This window comes from Martes martes (genome assembly GCF_963455335.1).
Source record: "Martes martes genome assembly, chromosome: 6".
NCBI classification, from domain to species: Eukaryota; Metazoa; Chordata; class Mammalia; order Carnivora; family Mustelidae; genus Martes; species Martes martes.
In genome coordinates this window covers 127,838,034-127,860,871 of record NC_137893.1, presented here as the reverse complement: position 1 = coordinate 127,860,871, position 22,838 = coordinate 127,838,034, and the positions used below count along the sequence as shown (strand labels likewise).

Below are 22,838 nucleotides of genomic sequence, written 5' to 3'. Positions count from 1 at the left end.
CGTTGCTGCCCATGGAGCTTCACAAAGATCAGTTCTTCGGGAGATCCAGGAGATGGATGGCTGGTGCTGTTCTTGGCTTGGTGTCATTCCATGAACAATCCAAAACTCCCATTTCTGAAAACTGAGGGGCTGAGATGTGCACCTGAAGAATGACACGGTAAACTGCGAAATGAAATCTCCGTCTTCCTCAGCCTTTCGTAGCCCCACCGAAGTGACTGAAGGACTCTTGTCTTTGAATGACATGGGGTTTCCATTTAAAATGTTCATTAGAGGAACGCCTGGGTGGCTCAGTCAGTTAAGCAGCTGCCTTCGACTCAGGTCGTGATCCCAGGGTCCTGGAATCGCATCCTGCGTCGGGCTCCCTGCTCAGCGGGGAGCCTGCTTCTTCCTCTACCTCTGCTGCGCACGTGCGCGCTCGCTCGCTCGCTCTCTGTCAAATAAATAAATAAAATATTTTTTAAAAATAAAATATTAATTAGAAAGAATAGAAGATGCCTATTCCAAGGATGTGTGTTGTAAAAGGTCATAGATTTGGCTCTGAATCAAATTCTCTTCACCAGCAAACTTTAGGTTCATCTCCCGCCCAGAAGTAGGCCCTACGTCCTCCCTTCCATGCCCTGACCTTCAATATGCTTGTTTAGCTCTAATAAAGTAATAAAGCTTGGTTGCAAATATTAAAAAAAAAAAAAAACATAGATTTTGGAGTCAGAAGACCTGGAATGGAAAATGGCAGCTCTCTAGAACTCTTATACCAGTTGTGAAAATGTAGATAATTTCCACATTATTTATTTATTTATTATTCGCTAATAAATTTCGCTGATTCTATGTACTCATCATCCATAAGATATATGTAGGTGTCATATACTGTATAAGGTATATGTAAAAACTGAAGTGAGCAACCAATCCATCTAAGCCTGGTGCATGCCCAGCAAAGGTTACTTTCCTAAATACGTATTGCGAAGTGATCCTCAGACTTAAATCCCCGAGGCCAGGAGCTTCAAGGGACGAATGCAGAAGCGCCTTCTCTCTTTCCTGTGGGAGTGTCCTGAGAGCCACAGGAGTTGGGTACAAACGCGGAAGCTTGCCCGAGGTTCAGCGAGGTTACGATTTAGGATCTGCTGAGAAATCCTGATCTATCAACTGGGGATCCGTGACTACTTAAAGATAAAGATATAAGTTAGGGATAAAGTTATGAGGCCAAGACATATAATGATTGCCTTTCAATTATGATTCATACCTGCTTTTTTTCCCTTTCAAATATAATTTCCAGGCCATTAAATATTCTTCAATAATGTCATTTTTAATGATTACATATTAAGGATATGCCATTAAGAGAAAGCTATGGGCAACTCCATGGCAGCTAATTTGAAAATCTAATGAAAAGTAATTTAACCTGAGAAATGGAAAACTTTTTAAGACTTTTCTTTGGCCAAGTCTGATCAATGTTTGTAAATGCCATTGTTTATAAATATTTTATGGACACTTTTTTTTAATATATTCTTGGAGGCACGAGTATGTGTATTTAGTTTGCTCACTGTATGACTCAAATCCTACATGTCGTTCCCTTTTTTAAATGTACTGGCTTTCTCCAGTTTTGAAAAAGAATATCAAAGTCCTCCAGTATAATTTTATTTGATTTTGATAATTATTTTATCAATTTCTCTTGTCATTTCTGCTAGTTTAGGTTTTGTACACTTAGCAACCATCCTATGTAGTGTGTGGAGTTCATGGGTACATCTTTTTAGTAAATGTTGCTCATTATTCATGTAGTGATTTCAGATTGAGCTCTGCCTTGTCTAATGTTTGTATAAACTAGTATTTCTTCTCCAGAGTTTGCCTGGTGTGTCTTAATTCACTCCTTGGTTTTTAGTCTCTATCACACTTGCTGTTAGGTGTTGGTTTTGTTAACTATCCCAGGTAGGTCATTCATGTCTGTATAATGGCTGACAGGGTCGATTTTATTCCTTCCACCTCATTCTGCTGTTTATTATAGTTTGTTTTCTCTTCTTCCCTTCCTTATTTTTGTGGCTTATCAAGTAGCGATTCGTTCCTTTTTCTCCTCTTTTATTTTGGGAACTCTACTTGTCCGTGCCTTCTGTAGCCTGATGCTTACAATTAGAAGCATATATTTGTTACTCTTACTTGAAAAAGAGTACCTTTCTTTCCATCAAGACATCCATTTCCCTACATAGATAAGTTTCATTCATTTGTACCTTGCTTACTAGTTGTTTTGTCCTGAATCTAAGTGCTCTCACTGTATACCACTTGTCGGCCACCTCTCCAAGCAGGTTTATGTTACAGACAGCAATAGTTTGGGTCCGTTTTCTTCTCTCTAGCCCCTAGATTCCCTTAAGGGTATTTTCTTCTTCTTCTTCTTCTTCTTCTTCTTCTTCTTCTTCTTCTTCTTTTCTTTTTTTTTTTTTTAGTCATCTCACTGAAGTTCAGTCTGGCTATTAGGTTGCCCCCCATGTCTACAGTTCCACAGTGATAAAAGGGAAGCGTTCTCTACTCCGCAGGAGACCATTAGGATAGCAATGGCGGCAGCTGCCTGCTTCCTGTTCCCAGGTCCTCTGGGACAATCCCAGCCTCAGGAACAGGGAGCGCCAGCCTTGACCTTCCAGTTCCTCCTGACTGATAAAGCTCCCTTAAGAGAAGCAGATGTCGGCCAGAACCCCAGGCCCACAGACCTCATCCCAGAATCCCCAGCAATGCTCTCCAGACCCTACATGATCTCCAGGAAGAGTGGTCCCGTGAACTCGCTGAACACCCCACACCTGTGACTGAGACCTCACTCACGCCAGCTGCCCTTCGTGCTTCAGCAGCTGTATGCCTGTCCCACAGAGTCAGAGATTGGATGGGCGACTAGCGGGGAAGCATAGGGCATTCAGGCCTCTCCCAAGTTCTCAGAGTCCCACTCTCTGGTATTGCTTACTAGAGAGACTTCAGATTCAGTTAGTCAAGTAGTGAGAGCAGGGAACCTAATCAATATTTAGAACATAATCTATAAGAAAAGCATATTTCAAGAACTTAGCTGACTTAGAAATAAGACCCTTTAGAGCACATCCTCCCTCCCCCTCCATGGCCCACGCCCCACCCCTGCCTTGCCGTCTCCCTGGTGCTGCATCCCTTTGACTTGGCCTTTTGGAGGTTGCCTTGTGTTCTCACTTCTCCCTCCCTTCAGCGTGTCTAGTAAAGATGGACCTAGAGCTATATTTCACGTTTTCTACAATAAGATATGTTGAAGTTTAAAATGTTTGTTTTCAACAAAACCATGAAATGAGGAATGGGAGGCTCAAAAATGGCCCATGAAAGATGTCCACATCCTAATCCCTGCACTGTCAATATTACCTTTTATGGGAAAGGAGGCTTTGCAGATGTAATCGAGTTACTGATTTAAGATGAGGAGACCATACGTGGGTTTTTCACATGGGCTCTACTTGTAATCACTAATGTCCCTCTAAGAGGAAGGCAGAGGGAGGCTTGATTTCAGGAGAGAGGGAGATGTAATAACAGAGCAGAGACTGGAGTGATGTGTTTTAAAGACAGAGGATGGGGCCACAAGCCAAGGAATACAGATGGCCACTGGAAGCTGGAAAAGACAAGACAAAGAACCGGATTCTCCCCTAGAACCCCCAGAAGGACCCAGTCCTACAGACCCCTTGACTTTAGCCCAGTGAAACCAACTGACCTCTGGCCTCCAGAATGTGTGTTGTTTTAAGCCCTACCAGTTTGCAGTAAATTGTTACAGCAGCAATTAATAAATATGGTCACCCTTTGGAGAGCCCATAAGACCAATGCCACTATCTCTTCTGTCCCCAGTCCCCAGGAAGGAATGGGATAGACACAGTCTTGAGACACACCACATATATACATGTGACCCATGAGCTCCTGGGAGCATTGCTGGGGATGAGGACGGTTGAAGCTGTTTGGTCCCTCTATGCCCTTAAAAATAACCCATGTGGACATATTCTCTACTAGTGCCCAAGAGAAATCCCTTTGGGGGAATGAGGTCTTCATTGAGCGAGTACATATGTGAGCTGGACGTCAGAGGCTCTGGGGAGGCCAAGCCAAGCTTTCAAAGGTGTGCAGGGCTCAGTGTGGCATGGGCTGTCTGAGAGAATTCCTCTCTAGGGGAGCATCTAACCCTGGAGAGATGGGGCCTGCCTCAGACGTGTAAGTAAAAAGCAAGATGGACGAACATGGTCATCCCCCACATTAGTAGTTCACATCCAAAGCTGTGTCAGAACATCAAGTATAGACAGAGAGGAAGACAGAAAATAGACAGAAAATAGACAAAGTCACAAAACTGTTATGAGGAGGGAAGGAAGGGGAGCATCATCTCCAAACACACTTATGTGTGACAGCCAGTTTGTGAAAAGTGGCCTCTGAAATCTTCAGGTGTGATTTCCTTCCCTGAAAAGGAAAAGATGAGGGTGGCTCCTTTTTATCTGCTGTCAGTTAGCCGAGCAGCCTTGTAACTTTGACTTTCCCGGAGGAAGTGTGCTCAGCCGTGATCAAGCCTGACAGCTTAATTTAGCCCTTCGTGATTGGTGAGCTTAAGAAGTGACTTGTACCTACAAGGCCACAAGGTGCCCTTATGTGGTAACTGAGTGACTGGGCAAGGGGCCTCCCACACCCTCAGCTAGGATGGGGGGAGGCATAGCAGCGGGCACCCTACACCCAGAATATGAATGTAACCACTGGTCCTCGTCATGTCCACAGGCTCTATGAAATATTTCTGTGCAGACAGCAAGAAATCTAAATTTCCACTTAATTTTTTTATTCCAACAGGAGTAGTGTTCATTTTGTAGAGGATCAACAACTTTAAGATAATCTTTTTTTTGAGATTTTTGTATTTATTTATTCATGTGAGATAGATAGAGTGGGCATGAAAGAGAGCGAGTGAACGCAAGAGCAGCGGGGAGGGTCTGAGGGAGAGGGAGAAGCAGACTTGACTCAGGGCTAAGCCCAGGACCCCAGGATCACAACCTGAGCCAAAAGCGGGCATTTAACCAGCTGAGCCACCCGGGCCCCTTGAGATACTGTTTCTTGTTGCACACCCAGATTTCTCCTCAGCAAGGGTTGATCAGTCTTACACCAAAAAAATGTAAATGGAAGGTATAAATGTCAGTTTCCTGGTTGTAGTATTGTGCTATTTATAGTTAAACAAAAAGCTGCCTTTGAGAGAAGTAGGGTGAAGAGTACACAGGACTTCCCTGTACTACTTTTTGCAGCTCCCTGGGACTATATATTTATTTCAAGATAAAAGGGGTTAAACTGATACATTTTAACACAACCTCATTTATGCTAGTATGTTACTTATATATAAAATATATTTTACCACAATTTTTAAGCCCACTAAAAATAAGTAAATAAGTAGAACTTTTTTTTTAAAGAATGATATAGAGGCACACCTGGGTGACTCAGTCATTAAGTGTCTGCCTTGGGCTCAGGTCATGATCCCAGGTCCTGGGATCAAGCCCCGCATCAGGCTCCCTGCTCTGCAGGAAGCCTGCTTCTCCCTTTCCCTCTCCCACTCCCCCTGCTTTTGTTTTCCCTCTCTCTCTGTCTCTCTCTATGTCAAATAAAAAAAAGGAAAAAAAAGGAAATCTTTAAAAAATTAAAAAAAAATGATGTAGACCAGCACTATTCTACAGAAATATAATACAAACTATAAATGCAAGCTGCATGTGTAATTTTAAATTTTCTAGCAGCCGCATTCACAAGATTAAGAAGAACCTAGCAAAATTAATTTAATATATCTTCTTTAATTTGGTGTGTCTAGAATATTGTCATTTCATTTCATCCTGCAATACAAAAAATAATGTTAATTTTTGCATTCTTTTTTCCTTATTAAGTCTTTGAAACCCAGTGTATATTTTATACTTCCAGAATATCTCAGTTTGGACTAGCCATATTTCAGGTGCTAAATAGCTGTGAGGCTCAGGCTAGCACAAGTATAGACGGCATTTTTAACGTATCTTTACATGTCTTTTTCAACACCTTTTAACGTATATATTCAGATTTATATGCCATGCAATTCACCCTTCTGAAGTATATAATTCAGTGGTTTTTAGTATATTCAGCGTTACATAAATATCCATCACCATAATCACTTGTAGAACATTTCAACACCCCCAAAAAGGAACCCCAAACCCACTGGGAGTCACCCCACAGTCTCCTACTCACGCACTTGACAACCACTGACCTACTTTCTGTCTCTGTGGATTTCCCTCTTCTGGACATTTCATATACAAGGAGTCAGATGATGTGTGGTTTCATGTCCAGCCTCTCTCACGCGGCGTAGTTTTCAGGAGTCATCTGTTGAAGCATGTGTCAGTGGTTCACCCCTTTCCTGGCTAGATAATATTCCAGTTCATGGATCCGCTCTTTGGATATACAACATTTTGTCTGTCTGCTCATCGTGGACACTGGGTTGTTTCCACCTTTTTGCAATTGTGAATAGTTCTCCCATACACATTCTTGTACACCTTTCCATGTGGACATTTGTTCTCATTTTTCATAAACATATACCCAGGAGTGGCATTACTGCATAAAACCACTTTCACTTCAATTTTTATTAAATATGTATTTATTAGAGAGAGAGAGTGAATGGTGGAAAGAGGCAGAGAAAGAGGGAAAGAGAGAGTCTCAAGCAGACTCCACGCTGAGTGCAGAGACCATTGCAGGGCTTGATCCCAAGACCTTAGTTTATGACCTGAGCCGAAATCAAGAGTCAGACTTGACCAACTGAGCCATCCATGGACTCCCCTGCTTTAATTTTTTTATACATTTTCCTTGACCATCTCCCTGTTGTTTACATTCTTTAAATAACTGAGCATGTACAGCAGCGACACTGTTAATCTCCTTGTGGCCTCAGAGGACTTGTCTCCATTCCCCAGCACATTATAATGACTTCGTGCTGGTGGCCCATCTCTGTCAAGGTCACTACCAAATGGCTAAGGACATAAACAGCTTTTATCAACCTTCTTCTTTGTGTTCTTACAGCCCTGGGTAATCTTCCATCGTGCATTACAAGAGTGGGATATTCCTATCAAAAAATAAAAGAAACCTAAAAGGGTTAAATTTGTGGTAAACTCTGTAGTGGATTCCTAAAGCTACGTGCCAGGAACACATCACTCTAAGACACTGGGTGGAAGGGAAAGGAGGAAGGTAACAAACTACTCTAAGAGAGGGGCTTGTTGGGGAGCCTGGGTGGCTCAGTCCGTTGAGAACCCAGCTCTGGATTTCAGCTCCGGTCATGATCTCAGGATCCTGGGATCGAGCCCACATCAGGCTCTGCACCCAGCGGGGTTCTGCTTGGGATTCTCTGCCTGTCCGTCTCCCTCTGCCCCTCCTCTCTAAGGTAAATTTAAAAATCTATAAACAAATAAATAATAAGTAAATAAAAGGGGGGCTCGTCCCACTAGCTGGGCCGTGTCCTCGGGGCTGACTCCAGTGTGAGGGTCCCTTCACCTTGATGACAGAAATGGAGCAGCCACCGTACTCGAACCGAAAAGCAAAACAGAAATCAATCCCAAGGAAAGAACTTACAGCAGGTCAAGTTTGGGACTCGGGGATCAAAATGAGTATCCACAGGGAAGCTTTTACCGCTCTGCCGTCCTCCAAGGCTTCCAGGTTCACTCTTCCTAGGGAACAGCTGACTGCCTCGGATGGTGACGTTTCTGTCGTTCGGAAGAATGGAACTAGAAGGTCTCATTCCTAAACAGCACAAGGAACACTCCCGAGGAGGGGCTGCCTGAGGAGAAATCCTTCCTCTGCCCCGCTCGGCTCCCACCGCTAGTCTCTTCCTCCTCCTCTGACAGGCCTTGCCCTGAGACCTTGCCCAGGCACCTCCTGCTCCCAGGAGTCACTCATTCGTTCAGCAGAGACTCCTGAGCACTGGGGATGGCTCGCGGGGATGCCGGCACCCAGACTGGTTCATGGGCTCAGACCCCGCCTGCGTAGACCTGGGCTTCCACGTTCAGGCAACAAAAGCAAGTGTTTGGCTCCACCCACTTGCTCTGAAGGCAGAGAAGAGTTGGTGGAGGCCCTAGAGCTCAGCCAGGGGTTGAGGATTCAGTAGGAGTGAAGAAACCACAGTTTGCTATGCCAGCAACCTTCAGAGGGTCAGAGAGGATTCTAGCAGCTGTGTGCAATGGACTGGAGGCGGGGGGGTGGGGGCCAAGGGTCCCACCCTTTCTCCTCCTGTGGCTCTGCCAGCCGCACAGCAAGGACACAGAAGGTCTCCCACGGGCCGTGTGATGAGGACTCGCTCCCAGCCTCTTCTGAGACTGCGGGTTCCTCAGGGGATGGGGAGGAAGCTAATGCACAGACAAAGCCCCTGACTTCGAGTAGCTCTCAGCCTCGCATCAGAGCAAACACATAAACTGCATAAAATATAAAGTCAGGACAGTGTGGCTGGGGCTGCAACAGGCAGAACAGAAGGCCCTGAGCCTACAGAGCGCTTTTCCAAACATGGGCTGAGGCCTCGTCCCTGATCTGCTAAGTCAGTCTCTGGGGCTTGGCCCAGAGCCCTCTGGCAAACTCCCAGGCACTGGAGTTAGGGAAGCTCTGGCCTGGCCGGCGGCTGTGAGCCTGCCTGGTGGGAGGAGGGGGTAGCCAGGCCTGGATGTGGGCCAGGGAAGACCCCCCCGGGCCCCCCCCCCCAGGCAGAGAACTCAATCTCAAGGCAACGTGTATTCTTCCCTAAATGGCTGCTTTGGGGCAGTTGTGGTTATTTAAAGGGTATCCCCATTCTCCTGGACCGAAAGAATTCTCTGAGATCCCATCCGTGAGGGACGCACGTTTCTCAAGCCATACTTGCAGCCCAATGAGATGCACAGAGACGGAGGCGGAGGGGAGGAAAGAGCAGAAAAAAGAGGCAAAAGACACATGACTCATCAAAGTAATAATATGTTTTCTAGGAAAAAAGTCTTCTCTCCAAAACGTTTGAGAAGGAGGTGGGGGGAGTTAAAGAACCATAGCCGAGAACTGATTGTGTTTTCAGGTGAGCTACTGGGAGTGGGGCTGACCCCAGATCCGTTTGAAACGTGCTGTTTACAAAACACAGTTGGGAAGGCTGTGTGTGTAGAACCAGGACTGGAGGGGGCGGGTGCTGTCAGGACTCTCCGTCAGTCGCGCCAAGCGCCAAATAGTACGTGCACGACAGTGTGCAGACAGCGACTTTGTTTCGTGGGTAAACAGGACAAAAGGAGTTTGCAGAAATAAAAATAAAGGTGATTTTGAAGTAGTGGGATTTTCTATTTCTAATTCTATTTCTATTCCTTTAAATCTTGGTGTATTCCATGAGTACAGTGTGGTTTTTTAAAAATTTCTAATTTAAAGATTTTTTTATATTTTAATTTTCTATTTTTTTCTATTTCTCTTTTTAAATTTTTTTTAAAGATTTTATTTTATTTATTTGACACAGAGAGAGAGACAGTGAGAGAAGGACACAAGCAGCAGGCAGAGGGAGAGGGAGAAGCAGGCTTCCCGCCAAGCAGGGAGCTGGATACGGATGTGGGGCTCCATCCCAGGACCCTGGGATCATCACCTGAGCCAAAGGCAGACACCTAACGACTGAGCCACCCGGGCACCCGCTCTTTTTATATTTCTAATTAAAATTTCTAATTTAAAGGGTTTTTTTTTTCTATTTCTAATTCTATTTCTATTCCTTTAAATCTCTTTGTATTCCGTGAGTACAGTGTGGTTTGTTCTTAGTTTCTTTTTAATACTGTTTTAAAAAACAAACCACACTGTACTCACGGAATACACTGAGATTTAAAGGAATAGAATTTAGGGGCGCCTGGGTGGCTCAGTAGGTTAAAGCCTCTGCCTTCGGCTCAGGTCCTGATCCCAGGGTCCTGGGATCAAGCCCCACATCGGGCTCTCTGTTCAGCAGGGAGCCTGCCTCCCCCTCTCTCTCTGCCTGCCTCTCTGCCTGACTGTGATCTCTGTCTGTCAAATAAATAGATAAAATCCTTAAAAAAAAAAAAAAAAAGGAATAGAATTTAGAGCTTTGCTAAAACTCAGAGTCGTAAGTATTGACCCTGTGATGTTGGATAAATTAGTTTGCCCCTTAGATCCTAGGTCTCTTTAAAACAGAGAGGATGAGGGGCACCTGAGAGGCTCAGTCGATTAAACTTCTGCCTTCAGCTCAGGTCAGGATCCCAGGACCCTGGAATCGAGCCCCACATGGGGCTCCTGCTCAGTGGGGAGCCTGCTTCTCCCTCTCCCTCTGCCTCCCTCTCTGCCAACTTGTGCGCTGTGTCTCTCAAGTAAATAAAATCTTTAAAAAAATAAAAATAAAAAACAGAGAGGATGGTATCTGCTCTATGTACAAGGATCAGACAAGCCAGTAAAGTGTACAGATACCTTATGAACTAACTGTAAAGTGCTAGACAGAAATTAGTTGTTGCTGTAATAATTACACAGAGTATGAGGTTGTCACAGTCTGCCTAAAATGGCTGTAGTGTGATTTCACTGAAGCAAGTGAAGGTAAAGAAAAGGCTGAATGGCAGTGGCCCTGATGGAAGAGAATGATCACAGGCTCTTTTTAAAATCAGGCACAGCACAAAGTTGGGCAGGCAGATTAATTTACTTGCACTTTCCCCTTAGCAGTTGACGATGGGCACCTTTAAAGGAAGTCCATATTGTTAAGAGAAAAGCCACCATTTATTTGCACATGGTGTCTTCCCCTGCAGCCGTTTGCTCGGGGAGGCTGCTTCTGCAGCTGCAGGGAGCTGGTTGTCTCCTTCCCAGGGAGTCTGGGAGGGCACCCAAAGGGGGCAGGGGGACGGTGGTCCCCCCAGATAGTACTGCCTGCTGCAGCCTGTCCTGCTCTGTGGCAAGGGAAAGCAGAACCCGGGCAGGAGAGCCACGTGTCCTGGCCACGACTGAATGCTGACAGGGTGTCCGCAGCTCACCATTCAAAGGCCGGGTTCTCTCCCCCTGCCTGGGAGACAGACCACAGTTCACTTCCTGACTGCTGATTCCCTCGACAGGTTCTCTCGGGACTGGTTATTTCCTCCACCAGCGCGGCAGCTCTCTTACAAGTTTCAGAAATGTGGACTGTCTGTCCCATCGTGGAGATCAGTAGTGGGCACAGCCACAGGAGAAAAGAAAAGATGCCCATCCTTCCTGTGGGCATTGGTGATGCTGCGATGCTGGCGTGTGTGCTTCTGTTTAAGAGTTGGTAGAGCCCTTCTGGGGGCAATTCTTGGTCTTCCGGGCTTTTAGTTGGAAAATATGTTCAGGAACTGGGCTTCAGGGACAGTGTGGAGGCTGTAAGCTGATTGCAAGTTTCCCGTGTCCTACTAGAGCCCTAAGGATCAGGGAGGTAGGCTTGGTAAGAGAGAAACTCTCTCCCACCCCCCTTCTCATCAGACCCATGGTGTCATTTCACGCTCTAGCTTCAGGCCTTCCCTTTCTCCCTTATCCACAAAAATTTCCAGGAGCAAAACTGTTCAGCTATGCTCACATCTCCCCTGTAGCATTCTAGAAAGAAACGAGAAAGTGTGAGCCTTGCGATCAAATGTGTTGATAAATGGCTGACCCTGGTGTTGTGTAAGGTTTAATATCATTTCCGGAAGATTCCCAAGCCCTGGGAAAGTAAGCATGTTGCTGGTCATCTGCTTTAATGTCCCTGGACATGATGTAGCAGGTCCCTGTGGGGCTGGCCGTGAAGGAAAGCAAGGCAGCTGTTTGAGAGGAAGATCTGTGTCCTGACTGGTAAGGACGCTGCGCTTGACAAAGGGCAAGTTGGAGGAAGAGGGTGGAGTTTGACTTGTTTGTTTCTCTTGTTTTACATCATTTCTTACGTGAACCGGGCTCTGGCCCCTGAGGTGGAGGGGGGGCAGCTGCCACTGGCCACAGGGTTCCGTCAGAAGTTGCTGAGCATGGAAGTGCTGCACAGAAACTGTCTGGCCAGCCTGGCTCTATGAGGGGAGGGGATGCTTATTGTCTCGTCTGGGGACACTGACTTCTGAACACCAAATGGCATCAAACTTACCCTTGTTTTTTAGAAGCCAGTAGGACGCCTGGGTGGCTCAGTCATTAAACATCTGCCTTCGGCTCAGGTCATGATCCCAGGGTCCTGGGTTCGAGCACCAAATGGGGCTCCCTGTTCAGCAGGGAGCCTGCTTCTCCCTCTGCCCTTCACCCTGCTTGTGCTCTCTCTTGCTTGCGCGCTCTCTCTCAAATAAATAAATAAAATCTAAAATATATATATAAAATAAGCCAGTAGATCCACGCACGTCACAAGCCTGAATTTTAAAGAAGAATTACAAGCGTACCTCCTGGTTCATACTCTAGAACTTTTTTCCGTGTCAAGAGCCTTTTCTTTGGCTCTATAGCCTTGACTTTGGATCTGCCATGGAGACTGAGAATCTGTTCCAGTGGCAGGTGCCTCGGTGGTCTCCCAGAGCCTGGAAGCCCACAGAGTGAAGAACGTGTCAGATCAAACAGAGTAGTGTGAGCGGCCATGCTCTGGGCCGTCTGACCCCTGTGGTGCTGTCAGCCATCTGAGGAGGGTGACAGAGCCAAACCAAATGAAACACAGTTGATCTGCAAGTCTCTAGAAGCAGTTGTCTGAAGTGGTGGGTAATCGTGTAACTGAGTATTTCTTTCTCTCTCTCTTTTTTTTGCCACCCTGACCTTTTCAGTTATATTTGCTTAAAGCAAATGTAAAATCAGGATTAAGGGGTGCCTGGGTGGCTCAGTCAGTTAAGCATCGGACTCTTGATTTCAGCTCAGGTCAGGATCTCAGGGTTGTGAGGTCGAGTCCCACATCGGGCTCCACACTGGGCGTGCAGTCTGCTTAAGATTCTCTCTCTCCATCTACCCCTTCCCTCCCTCTCTCCTACTCTCTCTAAGGAGGAAAAAAAAAAAAGTAAACTCAGAATTGAACCAAGCTGACCCTGAAAGAAGGTGTCCCTGAAGGGATAAAACAACTCCTGATGGTCCCAGTAACTTTGTCAGGGATCTCGCTCAAACACGTTGGTGAGCGTCTGGTCAGGAGCTTGCTGGTCCCAGCGCTGGCCCGGGAATCGCCGGTCGAGGTAGTTATGTCACCTTGTAACTAATGAGAGCGGTGCCAGGACTCTGGTCTTGCTGCCATGGCCGGGCCGACCTGAAGCACTGAGTTCAGGGGCTGGGGTGCAGCGAGTGGAGTGCAGGAAGGCCGGCGTCTCTGGCGCTTTGCCTGGGCCCTTGTCACCATCCCCAGGAAGGGCCAGGTTTCACTCTGACGTGATGTTTGGGTCCTGAGTTCCACCCAGTTCCAAGAAGGGCTCCGTGACCTAGTCGCAGTGCTGCTAACCTGCGTGCTTGCCATGGGCTGCTTTCATCTCACAGAGCCTGTGATGCAATGCTTCACCGTGGCCTCCAGGAGGGGGGTGGCTGACAGACCGTTTGTATCGTGTCCCCACGGGGTCAGCTGTGCCTCGGGTGGGGGGAGCGAGAATATCCCGGTAGGGTGGGAAGACAGCTAGTACCTGTCTCCTGTTTTATAAGTGTTTGCCCACCCCAAGCAGTGGTCCAGACTAGCAGGTAGAAATCAGCCACCAGCCCCCAGCAGCTCTAAAGAACAGGTGTGGGAGGCTTCCCTGGCCTTCATCAGCCCTGTGGCATCCCAGAGCAACAAAGACATCTCTCTCCCCCAACCAGGTCTTGTCGTCCATGGCCATATCTTCTGGAAGGGCTGTGCCCAAAGAGCGCCAGGTGGGTAAATATCAAACCTAGTTTCTTGTTTGTTTTCTGGAAAAATATTCACCCACTGGGGTGAAAAAAACTGATTATTTTTAAATATGAGTAATAAATGCTGAGCCTGAATGCCATTATGTTTGTACTCCTTCCTCACTCAGGGGTGCCAGTTGGATGCAAGAGAATGGTGACATGCCTAGACCCCCGCCCCCACCTCCCTAAAGAGAAACTCCATGAGTGGGGCCAGGCCATATCCTTGGAAGCTGACCCTGTCTTGTTAGGAATCACTGCCTTACATGTATATTTGTTCAAAAGGGCCACATTCCTGCAGAAGGGACAGTATGCTGGTAGAAATCACTTCAGGCCCTTTGAGGCCACAGTTTTTTGAGACCCATTACAATGGTTTGATTTTCTTTACTCTGATGGCCTGGGATTCAAAAGAAAGAGGCTGTCTCTTGGTGGGCTTTTTAAAAAACGTTCAACTGAACATCAGACAAGCAGAAAAACAACAGAATGGCCTAGAAATCTGACAATGGTGGACAAGAGATAGGACAACCATATAATTCATCATCACAAAGGGGAACCCTTGAGACTGAAAGAAAGCTCTATTAATAATCACGCTAGGACAATAGGGGTAAGCCAGGCATCTGGTCACACTGATGAGAGGACACAGCCCTGCATCTAGGGTGTCTCTTGTCCCTACCAGTGAGGAGGAAACACACTAAGTATTAATTGTGACATGGGATTTAGAGAAGATAGGAATTTGTTCACCACTCTGCTAGGAATATCACAGAGAAAATAAGAAGTCAGGTCCTCACCACCACCGTCCATATTAGGAATATCCAGTATCTAAAATTCAGAGCTCACAGAGTTGAATGGAGATGGAGCATGTGTGGAGAGAGGAAACACAAGAAGATTCCGCTCTGGATTCTTTGGACTGGACTTCTTTCTCTGCTATACACCTAATTGTGGACTGACTTCTCAAAGATCTACATTGGCCATTTCAGGCATTCTTCTATTTCATAAAATGATGGCAAATTCAAAAGTAATAATATTATGTTACTATATGTAAAACATTTTGAAAAACAACTTAGGCTACAAAATTCTAGAAAGAAAAAGAGCATATGCATCAAGAGCGATTTTTTAGAGGAAAACCAAATTCATAAGTTTAGATTTTACCTCTTACTGCTAAATAGAAGAATTATATATATTTCATATATCCCTATTTCAGTTTGCCTCTTTAAAAACTTATTAGGAAACCAAGTATGATAAAAAATGGTTGTTACAGCAACTGTTCTACTCAGGCTAGGCTATAACAGTGACCCTCCACACTGGGGTATCACTGGGAGAATCGCAGAGCGAGCTACAGGCAACATGGGAAATTGCCTGACATCATTATAGGCCAGAGGAGGGGCACAGATGTCCTGCCCACCTTCCATGGGACAAGCAGACAGTAGACCAAAAGCTGAAATTCTGCTATCAAAGATTCACTTACATTGGTGCTGCATAGGTTTGGGGGGGGGACTTTCCAAAGTCCCTATCAAGTGTAAACTACCTTAGGAGATTAAAAAGATGCCTCTCAACTGGGTGTCGGGAGGCACTCAAAGGCATGGGGTATATAAAGTGCATCTTCCCAAAGGGCCAGAGTTACTTGACAGCTTGGGAAATCATTTTTATAAAATGAGTATAAATATATTATGTAATGGAATATACTATTTATGTGAAGATCAATAGGAGACTTCAAAGAAATGTTCTAGTTACCACATCCTCTTCAAGCTAAGTCCCAAACCCCCATGAGTATGATTTTGTGTATTAACTACCTCTGTTTAGCCAGATCTGGTTTCTAATTCTTAGTCTGCTCATTTCTCTCTCCTTGGGCCGGTGCCAAGTGTTTCAGCTGTATCTCAAAAATGCTTTAATATCTTCCTCATCAAAATACTTCTTCTTATCTTTGACTTTGTATTCATTCAAATAATCTTGAAAGTTGTTTCCTCAAATATCTCAAAAAAAAAACCCATTGGGATATTCATTATCATGTTAAACATAGATTAATTTAGCAAAAGATTGACATTTTTATATGATTCAGTCTTTCCATGAACATGGTATATCTTATTTCATCCAAACTCTTTTATACTTTTAAGTTTTATTGTTTTCTCTTTTAAAGCCTTACACATTCTTTTTAAGGTAATGTCTAGGTGTGTTGTTTTTGTTGTTGATGTGACTCTTGTTACTTTCTTTTCTCGTCATATTTTCAGTGTCATCCACTGAGATGCTGTCTTCTTATATGTGAAATGAAGGCATGCCCATTTGAGCAATTACACTCCTTCCAAATGTGGAAATCCAAAGATGGGGTTTGCCTGTAGAAAGCCTATAAATTGATGATGATAGTGGTATCTTCCTCATAAAGCTGTGTGATAGAATTAAATACTTCTAATTAATTGATTTAATTAATTAAATGCTTAGAACAGTGCCTGGTACACAGTAAATGCTCATTAAATGTGACTGCTACCTTTCATCATCATTACCATTGTAATTTTTTAGTTGTAATAGCATTATCATTATTGGTAGTAGTGGTGTGGTCACTACAATGCCAGAGGCAGGATTTTTCACTGTCCTCAGTGGACAGGGAACCATCCCTGCCTGGATGGTTTTACTATCCTTAGAGAGGGCAGAGAGCAGGGACAGTCCCTCCTTAGGCTTCTCCAGCAGAGCCAGGTGTCAGCATCTCTCCCATAACTTTTCAGTGCCCAGGGCAACCTCCTGATACCAGACCACTGGTAAGCATCATGGGCCTACCGGACAGGAGGCTGGGCCCAGGGCAGAGATTAAGAGGGTCCTTCAGCCCTCAAGTCTAGCCCAGGAAGCTCAAGTTCAAAACCAGGAGGTGGTGTCAGACATCCCTGACATCCTGTCCACAGTGTGGGTGTGTTTCACCATTACAGACTCATAGACTCTTACAGCCAGAGAGTGAGGAGGCTTCAAGATCTTTGAGGTCAGGATCTGACACCCTGTAGTGCTCCTCCCGGCAGCAGACTGGCAATGCACAAGGCCATGCATATCAGTAACAGTGAAGGAGACCTGACCACATGCCCACTACTGTTCTTAGTTAATCCTCTCAGCAACATGAAGACAGCAAATGTAATTGAGCCCCAGGAAGTATCTGGGGCAATTGGTACATTTTCTTCAAGTCTCCTATTGCATTGGATGCTCATAACAATGGCGTGAAACAGGCAGGAAGTAGCTGAGGCCCTCCCACTCCCCATGATGGAGCCCAGCTCCTCTGGGTCCAAGTCAGATTGAGGCATGTTGCACGGGAGACAGCGCATTGCGGCAGCTGAGTGACCAATGGAGACCTGAAACGTTGGACTAAATTATCTTTTCTTGGATCCTCCTTCCTCCCCAGCAGGTTATTTGTCTAATGAGTCTCCAAGCTCATAAGTGTTTCTAGGCCAGCCAGCCAGCCCATCTACTTGCAGTTGAGTAAGCTGTGTATTTTTCTAATGGACTCTAATGCCAATTCCTGAAGTTTATAGAATAAAAGTGTGATCAGCTTTAATGACCAATTTATGCATGGTAATAGTCGGATGTGGCTAGTTAAGCCCCTTGGGGCTTCTGGAAGGGCTGTAAATTGAAGGCAGTAGCTGTACTTCCTCGCTTCATTGACCGGCTCCTCTCACCTCCAGCTTAGAAGCGGCATGCTCCGTCATTAGCACCACGGCATCCGTCCCTGGCTGACCCCTCCCCGTGTGTGCTGACACATTTTATAGCCAAAATAAATGCAACAGCACTGTTGCACATTTATTGCCTCGCCTCTGTAGCTCTCGTTGAGATAACTTTTTTAATATTTCCTCCCTGGGTGAACTGAATATTTCTTTTCCATCTTCTGTAATTGCTCTGGGTTAATCCCTTATAGGCCTGGATTACAGCTTTAAACTTTCTGCTGGGCCAAATTTAAATCACTTGATTTTCCTTAACAGCGAGTGAGCATTCTTGTTACAATAAAATGGTCCTGTGGCTACTTCTGTTGAATTGCCTTGATCAGTTCCGTAATTCCACTAGCAGCTCCCCACCAAAGCACTGCATTAATTATGTACAGATCTAGGTTTTAGAACTAGTGGACAGTAGAGCCTTGGTTATAAATGGGAATGCTAGACACTGGCACTTTTAGTTACCAAGTTCTTACTGAGCACTTTCTGTGTGCCTAGCACTGTCCCAGACTATGCTGTGAAAGCAGCTACGTCAGAACAAGTAGGACATGAGTCCACCTTTCTCCCCAGCGGCCACTGGGCTTCACGCAGAAGAACCCATCCAGGCACAGAGGCTTCCAGGAGAGAGCCAGAGAGCCCCTTCTGCAGAGGGGACCCAGGGAAGCTTCAGCCATTAGTTCAAAGGGTGGATAGGCTTTTTGAAGTTTTTTTTGTTTTTTGGTGTTTTTTAGGTTTTTTTTTTTTTTTTTAAATTTTTTACTTAAATTCGGTTCATTAAAACGTAGTGTAGTATTAGTTTCAGGGGCAGAGTTTAGAGATTCATCAGTTGTGTATCACCCCCAGTGCTCATCACATCACGTGCCCTCCTTTGTGCCCATCACCCAGTTACCCCACCCCACCCACCTCCCCTCCAGCAACCCTCAGTTTGTTTCCTAGAGTTAAGAGTCTCTTGTGGTTTGCCTCCCTCTCTGTTTCCATCTTAGTTTATTTTTCTGAAGGTTTGTTTTGACTGACGTTCCCTACAACCTGAGTTCTTTGGGTCGCCCCTCGCTCTTCATTCTTCAGTTTTGTTTGGAGCCTTTTACATGGAGCTGCTCGCAGACTAGTCACCCCATATCACATCTGCATTTCTTTCAAGAGAGCACTCATCCCCTCAAAGCTTCCATCCTTTAGATCGGTGGACGAGGAGGACCACTACTATGTTCACCCTGTCCCTGGAAGCCTAGGAGCACAGGAGAAAAAGGCCACACGACAAGAGAACCCTGTGTCCTTGTTGTAGCCCCTCCGTCAAGAAGGTGACTGTTAACACAGTGTCCACAAAGTGAATTGTGTGGGAGGAGACGCGTTTATTCTGCGGTGTGATAAAAATGCTGCTGGATCTTCAAACAGTCCACCAAGGAGACCACCTTTTCTTCCAGGGCATCAGAACACATGGCTCGACTCTGGGCCACTCAGGGGCCACCCAGCTGCTCTGAGAGGTGTCAGAGATGGGTCCTGGCCCAATAAGTCATCACAGAGGCTGAGATGTGGAAGGAGCCCATCTCGTTTCACTTCTGTCCACATAAACTCCTTCTCCATCCCCACTTTCTCCCCCTTCCAGAGCATGACAGCTTCCCAAGGCAGCCGATTCCATTTTTTGCCAACTGTGTGAAAGAGTTCTTCCTTAGGCCATATCATAACTTCTGCCTGCCCCTAGAGCCCTGAGAAAACACTGATAAACTCAGTCAAGCACTCGTGGAACATGGTATTGTCAATACTTCTAAGAGGGGTTCCTGATGAACTCTCCCCATATCCATGAAATATAAACTGAGTTCCCAGGTAAATGAATCATTTGAGCTGTTACATAAAATTATTCTTTTAAAGATTTTTTTAATTTATTTATTTGACAGAGAGAGATCACAAGTAGGCAGAGAGGCAGACAGAGAGAGAGGGAAGCAGACCCCCTGCTGAGCAGAGAGCCATATGCCGGACTTGATCCCAGAACCCTGGGATCATGACCTCAACCGAAGGCAGAGGTTTATCCCACTGAGCCACCCAGGCACCCAAGCTGTTTCCTCCCCAAACATAACAATTCTTTTTTTTCCTTTTATAATAATTGGTATTTTAGCCTTTCTTCTAAAGCAATGATAGTGGGCCCATTTGTCTGTTGAGGTTAGCATCTGAAAGTGAAACCATATAGTACCCAGAGTAGCGAAAACTGCTTCTCGGCCCCCTCTCTGAAGTAGGGTGCATCCGGCTCCCGCTCACCCCACAGCTACTCCAGGTCATCAAAAAGGGAAGCCAGGACAAGCCTCTGTGCTCCACTCCTCATGAAACCATATCCAGCTAGTCTCACCCCTCAAGATGGTTTATGACTATGTTATGCAGAGTGTGCTCTGCTGAATCCCAGACCCGCCCTTGCCGCTTGCATCTGAAGCCATGTGTGTTCTTTATATGGACAGGAGGAGGGGAGGCTGAAGACACAGGAGCAGAGCTCATCACTGACTTCTGTCGGGACTGGTGCAGAACACTCATTCCCCACCATCACCACCCCCCTTTCTCTTTTATCAAATTAAGGAATTCACTTGCAGTGAAAATATCTACTCAATCATCTTCATGCCCTTAAATCTCCGCTCTGTACTTTGGCTTTCTTTGTCAATCATTTGGCGGCTCTGACCTCTTCCTTCACTTTCCCCTGGCACCGTGATGCCCTGAGTTACTAGAGCCCCCGGGCCATTGGGACAACTCTGTGCAGGTGCGCACCAGAAGACATCACCAGCAGCATGGGAGGATGGGAATGTTGAGGTGGTCTCTCGGGGTGTCATTGGTGAGAGAGCACCACCGTTCCTTACTAGCGTCAAAATCTTCCCCTTTCGCGGGCCGTCATTTTAAAATAGAGTATAAACCATAAAAAAGAATGCGATCTCACCATTCACAACAACAGGGATGGACCTAGAGGGTTAGGTGAGAAGGACAGGTACCACGTGACTTCACTCGTATGGGAAACCTCAAGACCAAAACAAATGAATAAACAAAAAGCATAATCAGACCTATAAATACAGAGAACAAACGGATGGTTGCTTGTCGGGGAAGGGGATAAGCAGGACGGGGGAAGGAGAGCAGGAGATACAGGCTTCCAGTGATGGAGTGAATAAGTTATGGGGATAAAAGGTACAGTGTGGGGAATATAGTGTTGTGTGGTGACAGATGGCAGCTACGCTTATGATCTAGAGCTAGAGCTAGCATAAGATCTAGAGAAGTTGAATCATGTTGTATACCTGCAACAGTGTACCATGATGTGTCAACTATATGCAAATAAAGAAATAATAGATGGGGCGCCTGGGTAGCTCGGTGGGTTAAGTGTCTGACTCTTGGTCTTAGGTCAGGATCTCAAGTCCTGGGATCAAGCCCCACATCAGAATTTGAGCTCACTGGGGAGTCTGAGGATCCCCTCTCTCTCCCCCTCTGCCCTTCCCTCTCTCCCACTTGGATGCATTCTCTCTTTCAAGTAAATCTCTTTTTAAAATAGAACAGAATATTAAAACAAGATGGGAAGACCACATGAGGATCCTGATTCTGACCCCTGGCCCTCTGGTAGCTGCTGCGGCCATTGAGAGGTTCCCTCATGTACTGAAAGAGCAAAGACCCCGAATTACCCATAGATAGTGACCACCTGCTCTGAAATCCTTCCCGAACCAGTTGTACCAGGTTCTAAGAACGTATCACTTAGGAAGTGCTTTTGGAGAAAACTCGTGAAGACCCTTAGTTCCCAAGGAACAAAGTCATCTGCGGCAGCCCCAGGTAATGGCTGCAGCATCCACCTGGGACAGTGGGAACACCTGGGCACTAGCAGAAACACTCCATGTAAGAGGACACTTAGGAAAGGGCAGGAAAGTCAAGAGGCGAGAGGTGAAAGAAGCCAGACCACGGTCCTCAGCCCTGCCTGGACCAGGCAGGCAGCCATATTGCTTCCAGTGCCCTTAATGGAACTCACGTTCTAGCCCAACATAGGCAAGACATGTTTCTGCTTTATGCTGAAGGCTCTCCAAATGGGACAACCGGTTCTAAAGGAAGGGCGTTGTGTTTGGGGAAGAGCTGCTGTGCACACATCTGGGTGGCTCTCCCTCCAGCCAGCAGCCAAGGAGCCTGGTGGATGGTCTCAGCTGGCTCAGGACAGCCCAAGGAACCAAGGCTGTGCCTGCTAGTGCCATTTCAGAGGCCTAAAAGGAATGAGTGTGGATCGTGAACTTGTTCTCACAGTGAAGGAAGTGCCATTTGGAGGGTGTGGGGAATTAGCAAAGGCCAACCCTGTGACTGCACTTGGCCCCACGATGCAGTTCCCCACAAGGAACAGCCCTGTGATGGCAGATGTTGGCATTTAAATGTTAGCAATGCTCTTTCTGATCTTTTGCAGCTAATGGAGTCTTTGTCTTTCTTTGCCTTCAGGTCCTCATCGGCCAAATGTATTCGACTGACAAGCTTATCATTGAGAATCAAGAGAAGCCTCGGACCTAGGGGGCCAGGACCAGCCACCACCAGCAGCAGTGGACCAGCTTCAGCATCCATGCTGCGCTTGGGGCGGGGGCTCCCCCCAGACCACAGGTGGCCTCTTCCATGAGCTTAGAATAGCCTCTTGCTCGGCCTGCCCAGTAGGAGCTGATAAACTGAGGCCGGTTTCCATTCTTCTGCAGCCCTAGTGAGAAGGGGTGGCGGGGTCTCCTTGATTCAAGCGAGGAGCTGGAGCTCACTCTGAATAATGCTGTGTATTCTTGTGTCTGCTCTCCGCCCCACTCCTCTTTTGTATCTCATCACCGCCCATATAGAGCCCCTCCACCCTCTGCATCTTCGTTGACAATAAACAGAATTGTCTCCTGAAGCCTTCTTACGCCAGATGCGCTCCCGACGATGAATGCGCCTTCGTTTCCTGCTGACGGCGGGGCCTGCAGAGGGCCGTGGGGACCCAGAGGGAGGCTCCCTTTGTGGGAGCAAGTCTAGGCACCCAAGATTTAGAGGGCAGCAGGGAGTAGGGCAACGCCAAAGAGGTAGAGGGTGCATCCCGCAATTTATACCCGGGCCCGGTGCAGCCACAGAGGGGCCCGCCCGCGGCTCCCCACCTGGAGACAGGATGCTAGCGGCCCTGCTGAGTGTGGTCTGAGGATGGGCACCAGCAACCCCGCCTGGGAGCTGGTTGGAAATGCAGAATCTTGGGCTGCACCCCAAATGCTTTGAATTTGAGTCTAACACATCCAGGTGCCCCCAGCCCACGCTGAGGTTGGGGAAGGGCCACTCGGCTCTGCTTCCCAAAGCTGGCTTCCCCGAGCTCCCTTCACAGAGCCATAAGAACCTGCAGAATTGGAGAGTTTTATAAGAGAAATTTCTCGGCACTTCCCTGCCCTTGGATTCTGACTCAGTAAGTGAGAGGGGAGGCATGATCACTAGGCCCCCTAG

The 22,838-nt window shown here is 46.4% G+C and overlaps 1 protein-coding gene across 3 annotated transcripts in view; it reads left to right on the top strand.

Moving 5' to 3' along the window:
• Window positions 1–22,266, top strand: part of LYRM4 (LYR motif containing 4) — a 159,785-nt gene extending 137,519 nt beyond the window's left edge. Inside the window, exons 3-4 of one of the 3 annotated variants that reach the window (XM_080807001.1) lie at window positions 13,669–13,722; window positions 21,837–22,266. In XM_080807001.1, coding sequence (XP_080663127.1) covers window positions 13,669–13,722; window positions 21,837–21,905 — 123 coding nt within the window. In that variant the 3' untranslated portion in view covers window positions 21,906–22,266. Of the gene's footprint in view, window positions 1–8,927; window positions 9,011–13,668; window positions 13,723–21,836 lie in introns of all 3 variants that reach the window. The other 2 variants (XM_080807003.1, XM_080807002.1) reach the window with 2 other exon arrangements.
• Window positions 22,267–22,838: the final 572 nt, after the last annotated feature.